Source organism: Schistocerca cancellata, chromosome 6 (assembly GCF_023864275.1).
Source record: "Schistocerca cancellata isolate TAMUIC-IGC-003103 chromosome 6, iqSchCanc2.1, whole genome shotgun sequence".
NCBI classification, from domain to species: domain Eukaryota; kingdom Metazoa; phylum Arthropoda; class Insecta; order Orthoptera; family Acrididae; genus Schistocerca; species Schistocerca cancellata.
The window spans coordinates 448971357-448994320 of NC_064631.1; the positions used below are offsets into that span (position 1 = coordinate 448971357).

At 45.2% G+C, this 22964-nt stretch overlaps 1 protein-coding gene across 1 annotated transcript in view; it reads right to left on the reverse strand.

Annotated features, from left to right (window-relative positions):
* The window catches only part of LOC126088381 (uncharacterized protein KIAA1522-like), a 483550-nt gene that overhangs the window by 64881 nt on the left and 395705 nt on the right, over positions 1–22964 (reverse strand). The window contains exons 14-16 of the mRNA XM_049906520.1: positions 12876–12948; positions 12642–12818; positions 9775–9928 (exon numbers count right to left, since the gene is read on the reverse strand). Of these exons, the coding sequence (XP_049762477.1) occupies positions 9775–9928; positions 12642–12818; positions 12876–12948 (404 nt within the window). The remainder of the gene's footprint in view (positions 1–9774; positions 9929–12641; positions 12819–12875; positions 12949–22964) is intronic.

The window sequence follows — 22964 nt, forward strand, 5'->3', positions numbered from 1 at the left end:
CAGTGTGACAGAGAATACAGAGACAAATTTCAGAACAAGAAAAACATTTTGGAAATCTACAGACACTTCCCTCAGGATAGATTTCCTCGTTTGCACAAACTGACAGCTACAATAATATCAATGTTCGGTTCCACGTATGTTTGTGAACAACTGTTCTCTGCAATGAAATGTAACAAGACGCACCTGAGAAACGCATTGTCTGATCGAAATTTAAACTGCACGCTGCGCCTAAAATGCACAAGAACAATTACTCCGAACATAGACGCAATTGTAAAGGGTAAAAAGTACAAGATAACCGAGAATCCCACACTTCAGTGACGCCTTTTATTGTGTAACAGTTCACAAATTAATGCGAATGTAGTAGTAGCTTTATTCATCCAATGCGAATATAGAGGCATACACTAAGCTAATAAAATTATGTGGCATGTGTACATTCTCCTTTATTTGTTTCATTTGTCGCAGTAATAATTCGTGAGTGATATCCCTGCAGGTAGCCGCGGATTTACATTGACTGGCGGCAGCTGTTGTGTGCCCCACGTGATTTTCCCCACTCTCCGCTCTGGTCCGGTAGTGTGTGTGTGGGGGGGGGGGGGGGGGGGGGGGTAGCGTGCTCGCGCTGCTCCGTGCTCGCGTCTTGCTGATCACAGCTTGCTCCGCGAGCACGTATGTTGTGAAGCCCTGGTCTAAAGGAAGGTTACGCTGATCATTTCGTTTCCAGTAACTCCCGTCTGCAAGTAGAGAGAGGATGCGGACGGCTAGACTGCGATCTGCAAACAACTGTAAATGACCAAAACTTGTGGATTACAGTGAACCATTAACAGAATTTGGAGAAATACAGCTAAAATAAGCCGAGAAGTATGGGCATGAGTCAAACAACGACGGGGTAGAGGGTTTTCGCCGTCACGTTTTACAGGAATGCGTCGGTGATGAATGAAGCGCTAATACCTGAGATGTGGCCTGCCGATCAACAAACTTTACTCCATTTCGGCGCCCCTGGCTCCCTAGCGGCGTCGCCCGTCGCTGTCCAATTTATTACTCAGGCCTGGGGGTGGGGGATCCACCCATCCACACCTCTGCCCCCTCCTCCAACACACACACACACACACACACACACACGCAACACGGTGATTGCCTGATGGCGGGCTGTGCTCTGACGACACAAGAATAACTTGTTGGACCAGCATTCAGTTTTAGAATCCAATTTCAGTTGAACTTTGAAGTACAGCTGATTGCCACACGCAAAACAGAGCACGAGGCACCCAAAAGCGAATGGTGTTTTCTCTCTCTCTCTATTTTCTTTTTTAAGAGCAGCATGAACAAACGGCGCTCATGTGGAGTTTCTGTGTTTGGGAATGTCTGCCAATTCTGCTGCAACAGTAACTAGTGTTTCTGCGATTAGACTCGTCTCATTGGCGCCTGTCACTCTATAAATAAATATCTTAAGTTCCACTTCGCATCCCATGTTTCAGTCTTGGCATATTAAGGAAGTAAGACCTCAATGTGCTATGTGGCGGATTCTCCGTGTCACCAAAATGAACAGCCGAGGAAATGGAGGATCTAAACACCAACAGCTTCTCTCCCCTACCCACTGAATGTTTACCTGATGATGCAAATTTTCAGGACCGACAGAAAATGGAAAATGTATCGGTTTGACATTGTTATTATTCTCGTGTCATAAATATGCAGATTTACACACTTAACAAACATTACATTTGATAAAAACTTGGCTATATCTAGTGCATTCTCCGAGGCTTGATACAAGTCATCTTCCATGCAAGATATCGGACACAGACGACATCGAAACATCTTTGTAACTGTCTGATCTTCTCCACCATCGCACTTGAAGTTTACTTCTTTGTTGTCGACCAGTCTTGCCATATTAACCCTGAACCTACCCAATGCTGAAATCAATCTAGTCAAGGACTTCCATGTCAGCCGTCCCTTGCCATACCTGATGGTAGAATTTCAGATACATTTTTCCAGCCAGGGCGAAGGGGTCTTTAGCTTTGATCTTTGATGCTCAGTTCATCTGATGTTTTGAGAGAGCTACTCCCAGATTTTACTCTTTACGCATGCATTTCATGTCGCGTAATGGATGTGTTACCTCCGGCTCCATTTTCTTCCTTTTCTCGTTCGCAGCTATTTTTCTTCGAACTTTAGGTGCTAAAGTCAAACGACTGGAGTAGGTTTTGAACATATTGTAATAAATCTGCGTTTGTTGTTGACCCCTACATTCAAATGTATGACTTCATTTATATCAAACAGAACATCACACTCTGCAGCAAAATACCGCAGTGCCATTACAGATGTTTGAACTGTTTCGGCTCCACTACGCCATCGTGAATCAGTTTTCTGAGGAGACTGTTCCTGACAGAAACTCTTAGCTTGGTGTTCATGTAATGGTTCTTGCGTGTAAGGGAGATTTCGAGTGTCGTTCCTAGGTATTCTGCAGTATCACGTTGTTTAAATTCAACCCCTGACCTGACAACCTTTAATTTGCGAGTGACTTCCCGGTTTCTTAAATGGAAAGCACATGCCTGTGTCTTCGATGGATTTGGTTTAAGTTGATTTGCCCTGTAATCTCTTGACACTCCTTACAAGAGCATTAGTGAGTACGTTTTCTACCGATTCAAAGTGTTTTGCTAGGGCGAGATGATCGGTATACAAGGAACTCTGGTACTGGAGGCCAGACGTTGGTCATCAGTAAATATATTAAACGGTATTGACACCAGTACTCTTCCTTGAGGGAGCCTGTTCTTCTGTAACGTCCGTCGGCTATGCCGACTTTGAAAGTCAACGTAGATGAAGAACCCAGCTCCCGAAATGGGTGATTCGGATAGTAATAAGAGAAATGTGCTGTGCGGGAGCTCTACCAGAGAAATGCAGGAATGAATGAATTGTCGTTCGTACGACGTAGTAAACGGATTAACATGTACTTAGGGCTAACATTTTAGGTGTTACAAAATTGTTTTTAATAATATCTATAGTTTCTCCTATTGGAATCTTGGTTTATAAGTTTTTTATATCGAGTGAGGCAAATCTAGCCCCTGGCGGAATACTTTTGCTATGAATTTTTGTTGCTAATTCATAACGGTTTTTTACTCTATAGTGTGACTGGCAGTACTAATAATCGCCATTGTAGATCAGGAGTTTATAAATTAATGTGCAGTGATTGTGACAAAATATACAGGGTGAGTCACCTAACGTTACCGCTGGATATATTTCGTAAACCACATCAAATACTGACGAATCGATTCCACAGTCCGAACGTGAGGAGAGGGGCTAGTGTAATTGGTTAATACAAACCATAAAAAAATGCTCGGAAGTATGTTTTTTAACACAAACCTACGTTTTTTAAAATGGAACCCCGCTAGTTTTGTTAGTACATTTGAACATATAAACAAATACGTAATCAGTGCCGTTTGTTGCACTGTAAGTTGTTAATTACATCCGGAGATATTGTAACCTAAAGTTGACGCTTGAGTACCACTCCTCTGCTGTTCGATCGTGTGTATCGGAGAGCACCGAATTACGTAGGGATCCAAAGGGAACGGTGATGGACCTTAGGTACAGAAGAGACTGGAGCAGCACATTACGTCCACATGCTAACACCTTTTTATTGGTCTTTTTCACTGACGCACATGTACATTACCATGAGGGGTGAGGTAAACGTACACACGTAGTTTCCGTTTTCAATTACGAAGTGGAATAGAGTGTGTCCCACTGGAAACGCGTCGACGTATGTGGTATCAGCATGATGGTGCACCTGCACATTCCGCAATTAACACTAGGCTGACCCTTGACAGGATGTTCGACGGGCGTTTCATAGGACGTGGAGGACGCACAAATTGGCCGGCCCGTTCTCCTGATCTTACACCTCTGGACTTCTTTCTGTGGGGTACGTTAAAGGAGAATGTGTACCGTGATGTGCCTACAACCCCAGAGGATATGAAACAACGTATTGTGGCAGCCTGCGGCGACATTACACCAGATGTACTGCGGCGTGTACGACATTCATTACGCCAGAGATTGCAATTGTGTGCAGCAAATGATGGCCACCACATTAAACATCTATTGGCCTGACATGTCGGGACACACACTATTCCACTCCGTAATTGAAAACGGGAACTACGTGTGTACGTGTACCTCACCCCTCATGGTAATGTACACGTGCGTCAGTGAAAAATACCAATAAAAAAGAGTTACCATGTGGACGTAATTTGCTGTTCCAGTCTCTTCTGTACCTAAGGTCCATCACCGTTCCCTTTGGATCCCTACGTAATTCGGTGCTCTCCGATGCACACTATCGAACAGCGGAGGAGTGGTACTCAAGCGTCAACTTTAGGTTACAATATCTCCGGATGTAATTAACATTTTACAGTGCAACAAACGGCACTGATTACGTATTTGCTTATATGTTCAGATGTGCTAACAAAACTAACGGGGTTCCATTTAAAAAAACGTAGGTTTGTGTTAAAAAACATACTTCCGTGCATTTTTTTTATGGTTTGTATTAACCAATTACACTAGCCCCTCTCCTCACGTTCGGACTGTGGAATCGATTCGTCAGTATTTGATGTGGTTTACGAAATACACTCCTGGAAATTGAAATAAGAACACCGTGAATTCATTGTCCCAGGAAGGGGAAACTTTATTGACACATTCCTGGGGTCAGATACATCACATGATCACACTGACAGAACCACAGGCACATAGACACAGGCAACAGAGCATGCACAATGTCGGCACTAGTACAGTGTATATCCACCTTTCGCAGCAATGCAGGCTGCTATTCTCCCATGGAGACGATCGTAGAGATGCTGGATGTAGTCCTGTGGAACGGCTTGCCATGCCATTTCCACCTGGCGCCTCAGTTGGACCAGCGTTCGTGCTGGACGTGCAGACCGCGTGAGACGACGCTTCATCCAGTCCCAAACATGCTCAATGGGGGACAGATCGGGAGATCTTGCTGGCCAGGGTAGTTGACTTACACCTTCTAGAGCACGTTGGGTGGCACGGGATACATGTGGACGTGCATTGTCCTGTTGGAACAGCAAGTTCCCTTGCCGGTCTAGGAATGGTAGAACGATGGGTTCGATGACGGTTTGGATGTACCGTGCACTATTCACTGTCCCCTCGACGATCACCAGTGGTGTACGGCCAGTGTAGGAGATCGCTCCCCACACCATGATGCCGGGTGTTGGCCCTGTGTGCCTCGGTCGTATGCAGTCCTGATTGTGGCGCTCACCTGCACGGCGCCAAACACGCATACGACCATCATTGGCACCAAGGCAGAAGCGACTCTCATCGCTGAAGACGACACGTCTCCATTCGTCCCTTCATTCACGCCTGTCGCGACACCACTGGAGGCGGGCTGCACGATGTTGGGGCGTGAGCGGAAGACGGCCTAACGGTGTGCGGGACCGTAGCCCAGCTTCATGGAGACGGTTGCGAATGGTCCTCGCCGATACCCCAGGAGCAACAGTGTCCCTAATTTGCTGGGAAGTGGCGGTGCGGTCCCCTACGGCACTGCGTAGGATCCTACGGTCTTGGCGTGCATCCGTGCGTCGCTGCGGTCCGGTCCCAGGTCGACGGGCACGTGCACCTTCCGCCGACCACTGGCGACAACATCGATGTACTGTGGAGACCTCACGCCCCACGTGTTGAGCAATTCGGCGGTACGTCCACCCGGCCTCCCGCATGCCCACTATACGCCCTCGCTCAAAGTCCGTCAACTGCACATACGGTTCACGTCCACGCTGTCGCGGCATGCTACCAGTGTTAAAGACTGCGATGGAGCTCCGTATGCCACGGCAAACTGGCTGACACTGACGGCGGCGGTGCACAAATGCTGCGCAGCTAGCGCCATTCGACGGCCAACACCGCGGTTCCTGGTGTGTCCGCTGTGCCGTGCGTGTGATCATTGCTTGTACAGCCCTCTCGCAGTGTCCGGAGCAAGTATGGTGGGTCTGACACACCGGTGTCAATGTGTTCTTTTTTTCATTTCCAGCAGTGTATATCCAGCGGTAATGTTAGGTGACTCACCCTGTATACTCGTCAAACTGGACGTAGTTTTACAACACGGTTCAAAGCACATATCTCGGATACAGAAGGTAAAAAAATCAGTCTTTGGACAACATATGATTTATAATAATCATTCAGAAGGAGATATCATGAATAACCTCAAAATTCTGCATACTATTCCAAAAGGTTTAGTCATGAACACTCTGGAGAAAGTAGAAATATGTGTGTATTTCAAAAATAATCCGTTAAACCTGTTGAATGAACAGGCGGATTTCCGAGGAAAAGCGTTCTTCGAATTATTCGACGGCTTCATTTAAGTAGACTGCTGCTTTTCTGTTTTACCTTAATTCCAGTGACATTTTCATTTTGTATACTAAAATCTCGTAGCAGATAGGTACATATGAATATGTTCTCCACACATTCGCCAAACCCAAATACTTCTATCGGATAGATACTTGGTATAGCGTGATTCATCCAGCCAGATCACTCGTTGCTTGTCATTCACTATTCAGTAGCGTCGCTTTTTGCACCACTTCAATTGTCACATGGCATTGGCTATGAAAATTTGTGGCTTACGAGGAGCTGCTCGACAAATTTATCTCATTCTTTCTAATTCGCTATTGTAACACCTCGGTTCAGTTTACAGTGATAAAAGCTATCAAAAGAATAATTTAAAATTAAGAATAGAATTTTTAGAGTGGAAAATAGTGTAGAATGAGAGTTCGGTAATTGCAGGTCAAAATTATAGTATATCAGCAAGTAATTTAACGTCTAAGTACAGCGAAGCCACGGTAGCTCCGCCATGGAGAAGGCAGTGACGTTAAACTCTTGTGATGAGAAACCTACAAAAAGGCCTGATCGTCATTATTGCCGCCTTTTTTCCTTGATTGTTTCGTTTAAGTGCGGGGGACCCGTGTCAGTCAGCGAGGCAATAAGTAGATTGGACTTAAGCGTGTTAAGATTCACGATAAACTGTTAGAATATTACGGAGATTAAAAGTGATGTAGTGCACGATCTATGACTGTTGGTAGCAACGGAGTATTAAGGGGATTTTAGGACTTTAGTTCTAGATTGGAACTTTAAGGACATATAGACGACAGAAACTCAAATTATCTGCTGATACGAGTGAATGCAGAGGTACCAGTATTCAGATATTAACGTGTGGACTTTTGAAAGTGTCGTGTGCCGTTAGTTGGGAATCTGGACGTAGAGCGCGTGCATATAGGCATTTGCGGACTATTTAGATTCCTCCAGGCTAGGAACCTTTTAAATAGACCATCATCCATCACCATCTTAATCCTTGAACATAGAGTGAAAGTGAAATGCAAGAGTGTTGTATTTATTTCATTTACCTAGTACTAATCAGTGAAGGTTTTACGGAACCAAAGCTATTCAGCAGTAAGTCAGCACCATCTAGCGGAAAGCGTAGGCATTAACTATCACGCTAACTGGAGTGAATCTTTACGTGTTTTATAGACTGCTTAATATGAACCTTTTTGTCTATTTGACGTCCCCACTCCCTCCGAAAGATGGCACAGGCTGTCTTAATCATAAAAGGGGAGAGTTTTAGCCGGACAAATTACTAAATAAAAGCGATATTTACAAGACTCGCAGTAATAGCAAAACACAAGTCTCGCATCTCATCGGAGAGTCGTCGCTGTCACGTCGGGAAGTAAAGCCGGAAAACCTACCGACGATACGTATCTACGAGCAGACGTCGACGTGGAGTACCTAAAAAGGGAACCACAAGAGGGTTGGTGATGCTTCACTATCCACAATTGCTGTGCTACCTGGACTGCTAGTAGCATTTTGGAACTGACGAGTGACTCTTCCTGCTCATTTTATACGATTTTTTACAGCCATCCTTCCAATGTTCGACGGTCCCTGTCCGTCAGTACTTAAGGTCTGCCTGATCTTGGTTTAGCTGTGGTCCTTCCTTCGCGTTTTCTCTCCAGAGTCACACCACCAAGAGTCGACTTGGGTAGCTCTAAGAGGATTTAAATGTCAGTGTTGGATAGGACACTCATATGACATCCAACGACTAGCCCTCATTTGAAGAAACTGAGCTATACTGACCGGTCCATTCCGCTGTTACCGCTTCTTTGCTGACAACACAATACTCACCGCCTCCTTTTAACTGCGGGTCCGCCCCTAGTGACATCTAGTAGCGAATTCTCCATTAGATAGGAGTGTCCGGATACTTCAGACCGTATAGTGTATGTCTCATGAAATAACCATGCCGAGGAAACCAAAGAAATTAGATCTTGTGCAGGAGTTCATCGAAAACCGTTCCTTTCACACTGGAAACAGTGGTACCAGAGGTACGTCGTAAGGTGGCTTGCATAATACATACACTGATCAGCCAAAACATTATGACCACTGCCCACCGCGACGTTGGATGCCACCTGGTGGCGTTGCGACACGTGACGCGGTAACTGAAGTATGATAGTGGTGCACACACGGATGGGGGATTACCCTAGCGAAGATATGGTGTCCATCTGGAGGAATCCATTGACATAAGCGACTTCGACAAAGGGCAGATTATTATTACGCAGAGCCCTTGAACGAGTATCTCGAAAACGGTGAATCTGGTTGAATGTTCACGCGCTACTGTTGAGCATCTACGGAAACAGGTAGAAGGACAATGAAACTACCCTTAGCCGCTAAATGATTGGACGTCCACGACTCTTCACAGAACGTGGCGTTCGCAGGCTTCTCTGGCGTATAATGTAGGATAGATGGCGATTTGTGGCATCTCTTCCGAAAGAGCACAGTGCTGGTGCACGCACAAGTGTTTCGTAGCGCACCGTTCATCATACATTGTGGAACATGGAGCACTGCAGCAAATCATCCGTACGTGTTCACATGTTGACCCAACGAGATCGTCAGTTACGATTGCAGTAGGCACGGGAGCATCGGGGTTCGACCGGCAATCAATGGAAACGTGTCGGCTCTTCGGGTGAATCACATTTTTGCTACACTAGGTCGATGGTCGTCTCCTCATATACCGTCATCGAGGTGAACAGCGGCTCGAAACGTGCAGCGCACCACGGACGCAGGCTATGAGAGATATTATCCTACGCTTGCATGGGACCTGTGGTAGTAACCGAAGACATGCTGACAGCTACGAACCACCTGCATCCATTCGTGCTTGATGTCTTCCCCGACTGCGGTGTTATCTTTCAGCAGTATAACTGTCCGTGCCTCGGAACCCGATCCGTGCCACAGTGGTTTGAGGTGCATTGTAGTGGGCTCATGGTGATGTCTCGGCGACGAAATTCGCCTGATGCAAATCAGTAGAACCCATCTGGGTCGCCATCGGGCACCATCACCTCGTACGCAAATCAGCGGCTCGTTATTTATGCGAATTACGAGACCTGTGTGTAGACGTCTAATGCCACATACCTCCACAAACCTACCAACAAAGTGTCGGATCCCTGATACGCAGAATCAACGATGTATTTAGTACCAAAGACGGACATAGAAGCTATTAAGGAGGTGGTCAAAATGTTTTGGCTGATCATTGTATGTAGATTTAGAATAACAGAGAGAAACATCACTGACGATGTCCTGAAAAGAAGGCTATAGAAGACCTCGAGTACAAAAAAAGAGCACTGTCAGAAATTACATGTAGACCATTTTTTACAATTCTGCAACACCACTACCAACAGTGACTTTGGTAAGTGGCGACACAAACGAAGATACTGGAGGGGTTCGATCATAAAGCGCTGTACGTTAGAGTGTGCTCACCTTCCTGGAGTGTCTTGGTCTCGGCGGCCTGTCCCGTGGGAAAGATGGTCTTCACGTAGATGCCCATGTGGCCTCTGGGTGAGTCACGGCCGCCCACGATGCTGAAGCCCAGAGATTTCTTGCCAGGGCCCTTCTCGAACAGCACGGTATGAACCTGCACACACCGACAGGATACTCTGACACTGACGAGCACGTCACAACTGGTAAAAAGGTACCCCTACGTCAATAGCATCACTTTCCTCTAATGACACAATCATACCCACACAGGAACCAAGACGTATGGATTAATCTCCTTGAGTAGTTACCGATATACATTTAAATAGCAACATGTACATCAAGGCAAATGGGTTGTCATTAACTTTTGACAGATGTCCATAGGTACGGTAATTCTCGTAAGCGTCAAGAAACTGCGTGGCGGGCAGCCATTTCTGAGTTATACACAAAATTAACCTTCAGCCTCAAACAATATATATGCACATACACTCATGGCAGTAGTACCACGTCTACAAGGTATAAAAGGGCAGTGCAATGTCTGAGTTGTCCCCACGTAATCACAGCTGAACGACGGGAATTAACAGACTGAGTTAGAGATAGACGCATGGGACATTCCATTTCTCGATTCGTTAGGGAATTCAATATTGCGAGATCCACAGTGTAAAGTGTGTGGCGAGAATATCAAATTATCAGGCATTACCTCTCACTATGGATAACGCAGGGGCCGACGAGCTCCACTTAACGGCCGCTGAGAGCAGAGCCGTTTGCGTAGAGTTGTCATTGCTAACAGACAAGCAACAGTGCGTGAAATAACATCAGAAATGAGTGTGGGCTATACGACGAACGTATGCGTTAGAAAGGTGCGGCGAAATTTCAGGTTAATGGGCTATGACAGTAAATGATCGACGCAAGTGCCTTTGCTAACAGCACGACATGCCCTACAGCGCCTCTCCTGGGCTCGTTACCATATTGGTTGCACGCTAGACTATTGGAAAGCCTTGGCGTGGTAGACGGATCCCGATCTCAGTTGGTAAGAGCTGATGGTAAGCTTTGGGTGTGTCGCAGACCCCACGAAGCAATGGAGCCATGTTGTCAACATGGCTCTGTGCAAGCTGGTGGTTGCTCCATAATGGTGTGGGCTGTGTTTACATGGAATGGGCTGGGGCTTTTGGTCCAACTGCACCGATCATTGATTGGAAATGTGTATGTTCGGCTACCTGGAGACCACTTTCAGTCATTCATGGACTTGATGTTCTCAAACAACGATGGAATTTTTATGGATGACAATGTCCAGTGTCACCGGGCCACAATTATTCGTGATTGGTTTGAAGAATACTCTGGCCAGTCCGAGTGAATGATGTGGCCACCAATATCTCGCGACATGAATCCCATCGAGCATTTATGGGACATAATCAAGAGGTCAGTTCTTGCACAAAATCTTGTACTGACAACACTTTGTAGTTATGGACGGCTTTAGAGGCAGTGGTGTGTTGGCAGAAGAGCCAACACCGTGTTGCTAGAGGAGGCCAAAAGGCACGCGTTAAGCTCACGCAGAATGGCGTGAGGTCTGGAACATTACAATGTAATGAATATAGCAAATAAAGTACGTAGTTGATGTAATACTTAACTTTATTCCATAATTGGTGAAGATCGCTCTTGTTGATACATTTGCTAACAATCTCAATATAAACTGGTAATGGCTCCTTGCTAGGTCGTAGCAAATGACGTAGCTGAAGGCTATGCTAAGTATCGTCTCGGCAAATGAGAGCGTATTTGTCAGTGTAGCAACGCTAGCAAAGTCTGCTGTACAACTGGGGCGAGTGCTAGGACGTTTCTCTAGACCTGCCGTGTGGCGGCGCTCGGTCTGCAATCACTGACAGCGGACCGCGGCCGATTTAAAGGCTATCACCTAGCAAGTGTGGTGTCTGGCGGTGACACCACAGGCAGCATGGGTCAAAATTAATCACAGGGGACTTTCAATGACTTGTTGAGTCCATGCCACGTCGAGTTGCTGACAACTCCGGGCAAAATGAGGTCCGACACGATACTAGGAGCCCCCATGACTTTTATCCCTTCCGTGTATAGCCCTAACAAGGGCGTCACTAGCCACTATGCTAAAAGAAGCTGCTCGAGTAGAAAGAGCGGAAATGCGCATTGCTTGGAGCCATTGTAAAAAGAAAGTGGAAACGCAACATATGTCACACATCTTAGACCATGGTACTGGTGTGACATAAATTTGTAGTTTCGACATTGATTTCAGGCGTTTTGAGTTTCCAGCCTGTTTTTTTTCTGTTAGTGATATAAATAATCAAATATTACACGACGTTCTGAAATTTCAGTTGATTGTTGGTAAGAGGTCATGGGTTATTTGATCTGAATGAATTGAACGATCAAAAGACTCTGAGAAATAATGGATAGAGCAACCAAGTGATTTGTTTAATTCTGAAAGGATTGGTCGGAATTGGGGAACAAGGAGAACTAGAGAAGAAAGTACACACCTAGCAATACGTTAGAGAGCAACAAAAGAGAAGGATACAGGAAATGGAGACAGAGAGAGAGAGAGAGGGAGAGAGAGAGAGGGGGGGAGAGGGAGAGAGAGAGAGAGAGAGAGAGAGAGAGAGAGAGAGAGAGGGAGGGAGGGAGAGAAAGAGAGTCACCAGTGGAGGAGACAAGAGGACGTTGAGGTTCTCGGAAGGACGGTTGGATGAAGAGGTTGTGGCGGGAGAAGAAGAAAACAGAAGCCATTAAGTGGCTGCCCTTGTCGTACAGAGGTCGCAACAAAAGAAAAAAGAAGAGGGAGAAGATGGTGGCTCCTTTACTTGCCAAACACAGAAGTCAGTTGTCGGTGCTAAGACCGGCGAGGCGCGACTCACCGTCATGGGGTGCTGCTGCTGGCGCTGCTTTGTCTCCGGGGAGGCGCCGCGCAGCGCGGGCGTCGACACGAAGACGTCGTCGACCATCTCGGCGAGCGGCGAGCGGGCGCCCGTGCTGTCGCTGAGGGTGCGCTTCTGCGCGGCGTCGCCGCCGGCGGAGAGCAGCCCGCTGGCGCTGTTGCAGACGCCGACGCCGACGCCGCCGGCGCTCGCCACGGCCGCCACGTGCAGCGCCGCGCGCGACGCCCGCCGCGTCGCCAGGTACGGGTCGCGCCGGTTCGTCAGCGACACCGGCGGTATGATCGGCCTGCCGGCGAGGGGAACCCGTAGCTATCTAGTGGTGCAGCGCTCTTACAAGGGAAGTACTCACCTTCAACAACAAAACCCGAATACAAGTAATTTTAAAATACTTCCCGCCAGTCAGAACTAAGGACCTAAATTGCAGGCATTTCATTCGTCAGCTTCTACTCCCTCTAATAGAACTTCAGTGGATGGTGCTGTTTCCCACTACGACTTTTCAACGACCGATGGAAAACACCTGCTGTTATTAGAAAGTAGACAGTCCTTAAGCCAGCCTAATAAGCCCCAGCCACAACCCAATTAGAAAGATTACGGAAAATCTCACCCATAAGTCTATACCACTGGGTACCGGAAACCGCCTCTGGCGTTCACAATATCCAACAGGACAAACACACCGGCGCTGCCAGGAATAATATGTTACAGCATGATAAATTATATGGTACTAGCCGTTAATTTTACTTGGACTGTGGATCCAGTACTTAATCCCCCTCATCATAGCCAGTTACACTACTGGCCATTGAAATTGCTACACCGGTACAGCTGCCCATGCAGCTACAACACGATACCACAGTTCATCAAGAGTAGCGACTGGCGTATTATGACGAGCCAGTTGGTCGGCCGCCATTGACCAGACGTTTTTAATTGGTGAGAGATCTGGAGAGTGTGCTAGCCAGGGCAGCAGTAGAACATTTTCTGTATCCAGAAAGACCCGTACATGACCTGCAACATGCGGTCGTGCATTATCCTGCTGAAATGTGGGGTTTCGCAGGGATCGAATGAAGGGTAGAGCCACGGGTCGTAACACATCTGAAATGTAACGTCTACTGTTCAAAGTGCCGTCAATGCGAACAAGAGGTGACCGAGACGTGTAACCAATGGCACCCCACACCATCAAGCCGGGTGATACGCCAGTACGGTGATGACGAATACACGCTTCCAATGTGCGTTCACCTCGATGCCGCCACACACGGATGCGACCATCATGATGCTGTAAACAGAACCTGGCTTCATCCGAAAAAATGACGTTTTGCCATTCGTGCATCCAGGTTCGTCGTTGAGTACACCATCGCAGACCCTCCTTTCTGTGATGCAGCGTCATGGGCAACCGCAGCCATGGTCCCCGAGCTGATAGTCCATGCTGCTGCAAACGTCGTCGAACTGTACGTGCATATGGTTGTTGTTTTGCAAACGTCCCCATCTGTTGACTCAGAGGTCGAGACGTGGCTGCACGATCCGTTACAGCCATGCGGATAAGATGCCTGTCATCTCCACTGCTAGTCATACGAGGCCGTTGGGATCCAGCACGGCGTTCCGTATTACCCTCCTGAACCCACCGATTCCATATTCTGCTAACAGTCATTGGATCTCGACCAACGCTAGCAGCAATGTCGCGATACGATATACTGCACTCGCGATAGGCTACAATCCGACCTTTATCAAAGTCGGAAACGTGATGGTACGCATTTCTCCTCCTTACACGAGGCATCACAACAACGTTTCACCAGGCAACGCCGGTCAACTGCTGTTTGTGTATTAGAAATCGGTTGGAAACTTTCCTCATGTCAGCACGTTGTAGGTGTCGCCACCGGCGCCAACCTTGTGCGAATGCTCTGAAAAGCTAATCATTTGCATATCACAGCATCTTTTTCCTGGCGATTAAATTTCGCGTCTGTAGCACGTCATCTTCGTGGTGTAGCAATTTTTATGGCCGGTAGTGTACATCTATCAGTGTGATGTGTGATATACAGACAAAATGCACTTCACAGCAAACTATTCTGCATATCGAGTGGGGTGTGTCAAAGATGATGTTTTATAGTACAGAACTCATACGACTTACTTGTGTTGTGAAACTTGCCTTGGTCATCATTCAGTTCTAATGGAATTATTCATGGACTTGCTGTAGTCTGAGGAACTGACTCAGGGAACATTAGACTGGGATAGTAATTATACTGATTCAAGAATTCTTCAGTAAGACATATTTCCACACGGGTATATAAAGAGGCAACGCTGTTAACAGAAATCTCTTTATGTTTTTGACAGATTTACTTCAGATTTTTACATCAGTTTCTATAAACATTCGGACTGACGTAGGTTATATAATTTTAAAATGTATATAATATATAAATATGTGTGTAACATATAACGTAGAAATCTTTTTAGCAAACATCTCCAAACGTTCAGACCGACTCGCTTCTAATCTTTACATCATACTTTAATCAAAATTCGGACAGAGGTAGGTTGTATATATTTCTAATACATAAATATGTGTGTAATATACTCTGATGGGAAAAATCGGAACACCAAAAGATAATGCATGTAGTGCAATGAAATTTATGGATATGTTTGTCTAGGTAACACATTTTAGTGGTTAACATTGCAATTCCACCGTAGTCTACAGGTAGCAAGTTTGATTAGTAATCAAAATGTCCTCCGTCCTGCGTTTGAACCCTGCCATCACTTGAATTTTGAACAAAAATCATCAGCAATGGCTGGCGAAGACTTCCAGCATAAGAAGTCACGCCTCATTCAGCCAATTGCCTTTTCAAAGAGGGTGGAGGAGCGGATAGAAGTTCAAGGCACTCTCTTGTCCTTGGGGAGGCAAACTGCTTCTAAGGGCGGAAGAATCAGCAATGATCAACGACATGAGGAAGCAAAAGGCAATGGAGACCACTGCGTTAATGACACATAATGTGTTTCCGCAGGACGCGTGGTCTGTAGTTGAAAAGTATCATGATGATCTCCCCATTGGCAAAAGATTCCGGATTAGTCCCCGATTCGGATCTAGGGATGGGAACTGCCAATGCCGAGGTGACCATGAGAAAAAAAAAAAATGAATAACAAACGAAAGGATAACGTTCTGTGAGTCGGTGTGTAGAATGTCAGAAGTCTGAACGTGGTAACGAAGCTAGAAGATCTCAGCAGCGAAATGCTAAGGCTCGATCTAGATACAGCAGAGTGGGGTTCAGTGAAGAGAAATGGAAAGAAGACAACGATTTCTGGTCAGATGAATATAGGGTAATATCAACAGCGGCAGAAAATGGTATAGCGGGAGTAGGATTCTTTATGAATAGGAAGGCAGGGTAGAGAAGAAGTTACTGTGAACAGCTCAGTGATAGGGTGGTCCTCATCAGAATCGAGAACAAACCAACACCTGCAGGTATACGTGCCGACGTCGCAAGAGGAAGAAGAAGAGATAGACAGTATATGAGGATATTGAACGGGCAATTTTGTACGTCAAGGGTGATGAGACATTTGAATGTGATTATAGGGACAGGCGTAGAAGAAAGGTTACGGAAGAATATGGGTTTGGTACTAGGAATCAGAGAGAAGAAAGATTAATTGTGTTCTGCAATAAATTTCAGCTAGTAATAGGGAATACTGTGTTCAAGAATCACAAGAGAAAGAGGTATACTTGTAAAAGGCCTGGAGATACGGCAAGATTTCAGTTAGACTGTAGCAGCCGGCCGAGACACAAGCAGCAACAGGGAAGTAACCGATTTTCTGGCTTTCACTAGTTCCTAACCAGGAGCGAATTTTATATCATCTGTGTGCTTTAATAGTTTAGTTTCTTGAGTTTCTGGGTGTTCATTTAATATCTAATAGCCACAGTTCTTTTGTTTCCGTTTGCTTCGGAAAGTAAACCGATTTTGTGACATACTACAAGTTCCCAATGAGGGGCGAATTATTTAGTGTCATCTGAGTGCTTCGGTAGTTAGTTGCATATTAATCTAATTTATGAGATACAGTTATTACGCTTTCGTCAGGGTCTACAGTAAAGTTGCGCGGCACGTGCCGATAGTTCGTTTACCTGCATAGTTTAGTTTTCCACGGTCTTTAATATTGACAGGGACTGCAATTGTTGCGTGCGGATGCGAGCCGAGTTGGTGAAACTTCGCTCTCAGCTTCAGGCTGTGATGGCTTCGGTTATACAGCTTGAGGCTGCAGTGGATGGGCACCACAGTTGTGGGCCGGCCGTGGGGATCCAACGGAAGTCCAGCACGGTCGAGTCCTCCGATCGGTCCTCACCGGTGGCCAACCCAGTTACTGCTCGCACTGAGGCTGATCCCTCACCTGTGGTCGAGTGGAGGTCGCCCCGGGGCGAAGCAGGCGGCGAAAGACTTCCCAGCCGTCCGCACGTAGAATCTCATGACTACCGCTGTCAGTAATCATGTATTCAGCGGCTACATTCTTGCCAGGTCTTTCTGCAGAAGCAACATCCAGCTTCGTACATCCCCATTACACAAGCTCAGTGAGGTGTTGATAATGGCGTCTTTGTCGCCTTAAAGGCGTTCTTGACTACATCAACTCACCACGTGCAGTCTCAAAATTAACTAACACTCTTGACTGTTACAGCTTGTACTTAAAGCAAATATGATTTGCTTGCTCATAGTGGCGCTACTAGCACCACTCTCAAGCGACTGGCGTGAAATTCGAATAGATATCTTCTTTCAGTCGTATAAACACACCTACCAACTTTAGTTTATGGCGCAAAAGTCTTTCTTGGTGTTGTAACTTTTTTCCATCACTGTACGAAGGGGAAATGTTGTTAGCAAAACTCTCGAAAAGTTTTTGACTCATTTACTTCAAATTTTCACATGTTACTCTAATAAGCACTCAGGAAGACATAGGATACACATTTTTTAAACAACAGTGTACAGATTTTCTTCAAAAACTGAATGCGAGGAAGAAAATACTGCTCTGTGAAAATGTATGGTTTCGTTTTCTTTCTCACACCCAATTTTAAATATTACGGCAGAAAATTTGAATCATTGGAAAAATTGTTTCTCCCATGCATATTCTTTCCCCTTATTTATAATTATATACACAACAATGTACTTTTCCGTTGTTTTCCTCTTAGTCGGTTTCAACAGGAAACGGGAAACTTGGTATATGACTTATCGGCATATGATTAGAATACTACTGTGGTATCTGAACCCTCGAGAACTTTGTAATCCCACCCTCTGGCACGTTAAAACTATGCTATCATAGAAGGCAATATCATCACAGAACCGCAGCTGATGTGGTTTCTCTCACATCTCATATACAAATGACCCCAACTGATTTACCCATTCATTAAATTCTCCATCAAGGCTTCGTTTGCAATAACAATAAACGAGGGTTAAGGCGAGAAAGAATGGACAGAGGAGGGGTGAGAGGAAACTGTGGGGAGTAAAACAAAAGTAGAAACGCTGATCTCAATTTTCAAATACTCATTTACAAATGAAAAGCCAGTGGTATTGTCTCTACTTAATTCTAGTACCTCTCGAAAGGGGTGTTGAGAAACAGCTGAAATCCCTGAAAGTGAACAAAGCCACAGGGGCCGATGGAATCCCTATGAGATTCTGTACCGAATTTACGGCTCAGGTAGCCCCTGTTTTAACTATAATTTACCGTAGATCCCTCGAATAATAAACCATATCTAGTAATTGGAAGAAAAAGCAGATACCGCCTGTCTAAAAGAAGGGTAACAGAAGTGATTCACAAAACTACATCCCAATATTCTTGACATTCATTAATCTTAGAACATATTCTGGGCTCTAACGCAATGAGTTATCTCGAACAGAGTGACTTCCTCCATACCAACTGGAATCGATCCCCAAATCATCGATCATGTGAAACCGAAATTGCAGTTTTCTCAGATGACATCCCCAAAGCCATCGATCAGAGCACGCAGTACATGCAATATTTCTCGATTTCCGGAAAGTATCTGACTCAGTACCACATCTATGCTCATCATCAAAAGCACACTTATATTGGTTATCAAGCTAAAACTTCGATTGGATTGAGGATTTTTTTTTTTTTTTTTTGTATGGAGGATGCAACATGTCATCTCAGATATTCATCGAGAGGTGTACAAGTAACTTCCAGTGTGCTATAGGGAAGTACGTTAGGGCACCTTCTGTTCATGTTATTATTAATGACCTTGCGGACAATATTAATTACAATGTTTGATTTTTTGTAGATATGGAGCTATGTATAACGAAGTACTGTCTGAAAAAAGTTGCACAATTATTTTGTCAGATACGATAAAATTTCAAAGTGGAGCCAAGATGGGGAAGTGGCTTTAAATATTCAAAATCGTAAAATTGTGCACTTTACAAAATTAAGAAAGTTGTATCCTAGGACTACAGCATCAGCGAACCACTGTTGGAGTAGGTCAACTCATACAAGTATCAGAATGTAACACTTTGTAGGGATATGAAATGGGAAGATCACATAGGCTCAATTGCAGGTAAAGTAAGTGGCAGGCTTCGGCTTATTGGCGAAATACTAGGGAAATGAAATCAGTCTACAAAGAAGACTGCTTACAAATCACTCACGCGACCCACCCTAGAATATCGTTCAAATGTATGGGACCTATACCAGGTAGGTAGGGCTAATAGGGGGTATTGTAGATACACAGAGAAGGGCAGCATGAGTAGTCCTAGGTGTGTATGACCTGCAGGAGAGTGTGACAGATGAATATGATGTTTGATTTGTGGGGCGCTCAACTGCGCCGTCATCAGCGCCCGTAAATTGTCCCAATTTTTACACAGTCCAATTTATACACAATCCAATCAAGCCATTGTCACGAATGATGGTGATAAAATGATGAGGACAACACAAACACCCAGCCCCAGCAAGAGAAAATTCCCAGCCCTTCCGGAGAGCGAACCCGGGCCCCTGTGATCCAGAGGCAGCAAGAGTGTCACAGAGATACTACAAGAACTTAACTGGCAGACATTTGAAGATCCCACAACAGACCACTTAGATTCAAGCACTGGTTTTCAATGATGGCTGTAGGAATATACTATGACCACACAGATACCGCTCCGTTAGGGATTGCGAGGACAAGGTTAGATTTCAAATAACTTCCGGAAATTCGGCCAGGTAACACTTTCAGCGACCGCCGATATTTCGGTGGGAGAACACCCCGCCATTTTCAAGGCAAACTGCTATAGACAGGCGACGTACATGTATATTTAAAACGTCGGATCTCGGACTGATGCAGGAAAGATAACACACACACTGAACACTAGTGCCACTAAAGATGACCAAAGTCAGAGCTATCGATAGTGAGACTACGAACTTGAAGGTGATGTATCGTTGACTCTGTCCCTCTGTTTTTTTGACAAGGTTGAAATGAAATGGCTCTGAGCACTATGGGACTTAACATCTATGGTCATCAGTCCCCTAGAACTTAGAACTACTTAAACCTAACTAACCTAAGGACAGCACACAACACCCAGCCATCACGAGGCAGAGAAAATCTCTAACCCCGCCGGGAATCGAACCCGGGAACCCGGGCATGGGAAGCGAGAACGCTACCGCACGACCACGAGATGCGGGCATTTGACAAGGGAGAGAGCCGGATTCCAAACAGAGTTTAAACAAAAACCTCCATTCCTGTTAACGAGGTTGCTCGCTAATTTAATCTCAACTGCCTCCTTAATAAAACTGTCCCAATAGCTGGACGTGCATGCCAATATCTCTGTGTTATTATATAACATGGGATGACCAGTATCCAAGCCATGTTCGGCAATAGCAGATCTACTTGGCTGCTGTAATCGTGTGTGCCGTTTATGCTCAGTACATTGGTCCTCCACGGTCCTGATAGTTTGACCAATATATACCATGCCGCAGCTACAAGGAATGCGATATACACCCGCCTTACGCAGACCAAGATCATCATCGGTGTTATTATATAACATGGGGTGACTAGTATCCAAGCCATGTTCGGCAATAGCAGATCTACTTGGCTGCTGTAATCGTGTGTGCCGTTTATGCTCAGTACATCGGTCCTCCACGGTCCTGATATTTTGACCAATATATGCCATGCCACAGCTACAAGGAATGCGATATACACCGGCCTTACGCAGACCAAGATGATCCTTAAAAGAACTCAAAAACGCTCTAATTTTAGATGGAGGTCGGAAAACACATTTCACATCTTATTTCCGTAAAGTCTTGTTGGAAGTGTTTCCTACGTAAGGCAAAAAGGCAGTAGACTTAGGTGTCGACTCAGAATTATCATCAGTCACTTGATGTACAGTTGGTCGATAGCGCAACGCAGTCTACAGGAAATGTGCTCACACCGACTTGCACTTACAGGCTAATAGTTGTCACCATCCAGCTCAGTGTGAAGGGGTACTTCGTATATTGGTACACAGCGCACATGTCGTTTCTGACGTTGCCAGCTGAGCTGTCCCATCTTGAAGTTCCATTTCGTCAAAATGGTTATAATGATAAACTGAACGTTCGTTGAGCTATCAACCAACTGTACAGCGGGTGATTAATGATAATTCTGAGTCGACACCTAAGTCTACTGCCTTTTTGCCTTACGTAGGAAACACTTCCAACAAGACTTTACGGAAATACGATGTGAAATGTGTTTTCCGACCTCCATCTAAAATTAGAGCGTTTTTGAGTTCTGTTAAGGATCATCTTGGTCTGCGTAAGGCCGGTGTATATCGCATTCCTTGTAGCTGCGGCATGGCATATATTGGTCAAACTATCAGGACCGTGGAAGACCAATGTACTGAGCATAAACGGCACACACGATTACAGCAGCCAAATAGATCTGCTATTGCCGAAGATTGCTTGGATACTGGTCACCCCATGTTATATAATAACACCGAGATATTGGCATGCACGTCCAGCTATTGGGACAGTGTTATTAAGGAGGCAGTTGAGATTAAATTAGCGAGCAACCACGTTAACAGGAATGGAGGTTTTTGCTTAAACTATGTTTGGAATCCGGCTCCCTCTCTTGTCAAAAAAACAGAGGGACAGAGTCAATGCTACATCACCTGCGAGTTCGTAGTCTCACTATCGATAGCTCTGACTTTGGTCATCTTTAGTGGCACTGGTGTTCAGTGTGTGTGTTATCTTTCCTGCATCAGTCTGAGAACCGACGTTTTAATTTTGCGTGTACGTCGCCTGTCCGTTGCAGTTACCTTGAAAATGGTGGGGTGTTCTCCCGCCGAAATATCGGCGGCCGCTGAAAGTGTTACCTGGCTAAATTCCGGGAAGTTATTTGAAAGTCGTGTAATCCGGGAGAAACTCAGATCTCACAAGGTTAGATTAATTACAACCTGTAAATTAGCATTTAGGCAGTCATTCTTCTCACACTACATTCTTGAATGGAACGTTGTTGTTGTTGTGGTCTTCAGTCCTGAGACTGGTTTGATGCAGCTCTCCATGCTACTCTATCCTGTGCAAGCTTCTTCATCTCCCAGTACCTACTGCAACCTACATCCTTCTGAATCTGCTTAGTGTATTCATCTCTTGGTCTCCCTATACGATTTTTACCCTCCACCCTGCCCTCCAGTACTAAATTGGTGATCCCTTGATGCCTCAGAACATGTCCTACCAACCTATCCCTTCTTCTAGTCAAGTTGTGCCACAAACTCCTCTTCTCCCCAATACCTACTCATTGGTTATGTGATCTACCCATCTAATCTTCATCATTCTTCTGTAGCACCACATTTCGAAAGCTTCTATTCTCTTCTTGTCTAAGCTATTTATCGTCCATGTTTCACTTCCATACATGGCTACACTTTATACAAATACTTTCAGAAACGACTTCCTGACACTTAAATCTATACGCGATGTTAACAAATTTCTTTTCTTCAGAAACGCTTTCCTTGCCATTGCCAGTCTACATTTTATATCCTCTCTACTTCGACCATCATCAGTTATTTTGCTCCCCAAATAGCAAAACTCCTTTACTACTTTAAGTGTCTCATTTCCTAATCTAATTCCCTCAGCATCACCCGACTTAATTCGACTACATTCCATTATCCTCGTTTTGCTTTTGTTGATGTTCATCTTATACCCTCCTTTCAAGACACTGTCCATTCCGTTCAACTGCTCTTCCACGTCCTTTGCTGTCTCTGACAGAATTACAATGTCATCGGCGAACCTCAAAGTTTTAATTTCTTCTCCATGGATTTTAATACCTACTCCGAACTTTTCTTTTGTTTCCTTTACTGCTTGGTCAATATACAGATTGAATATCATCGGGGAGAGGCTACAACCCTG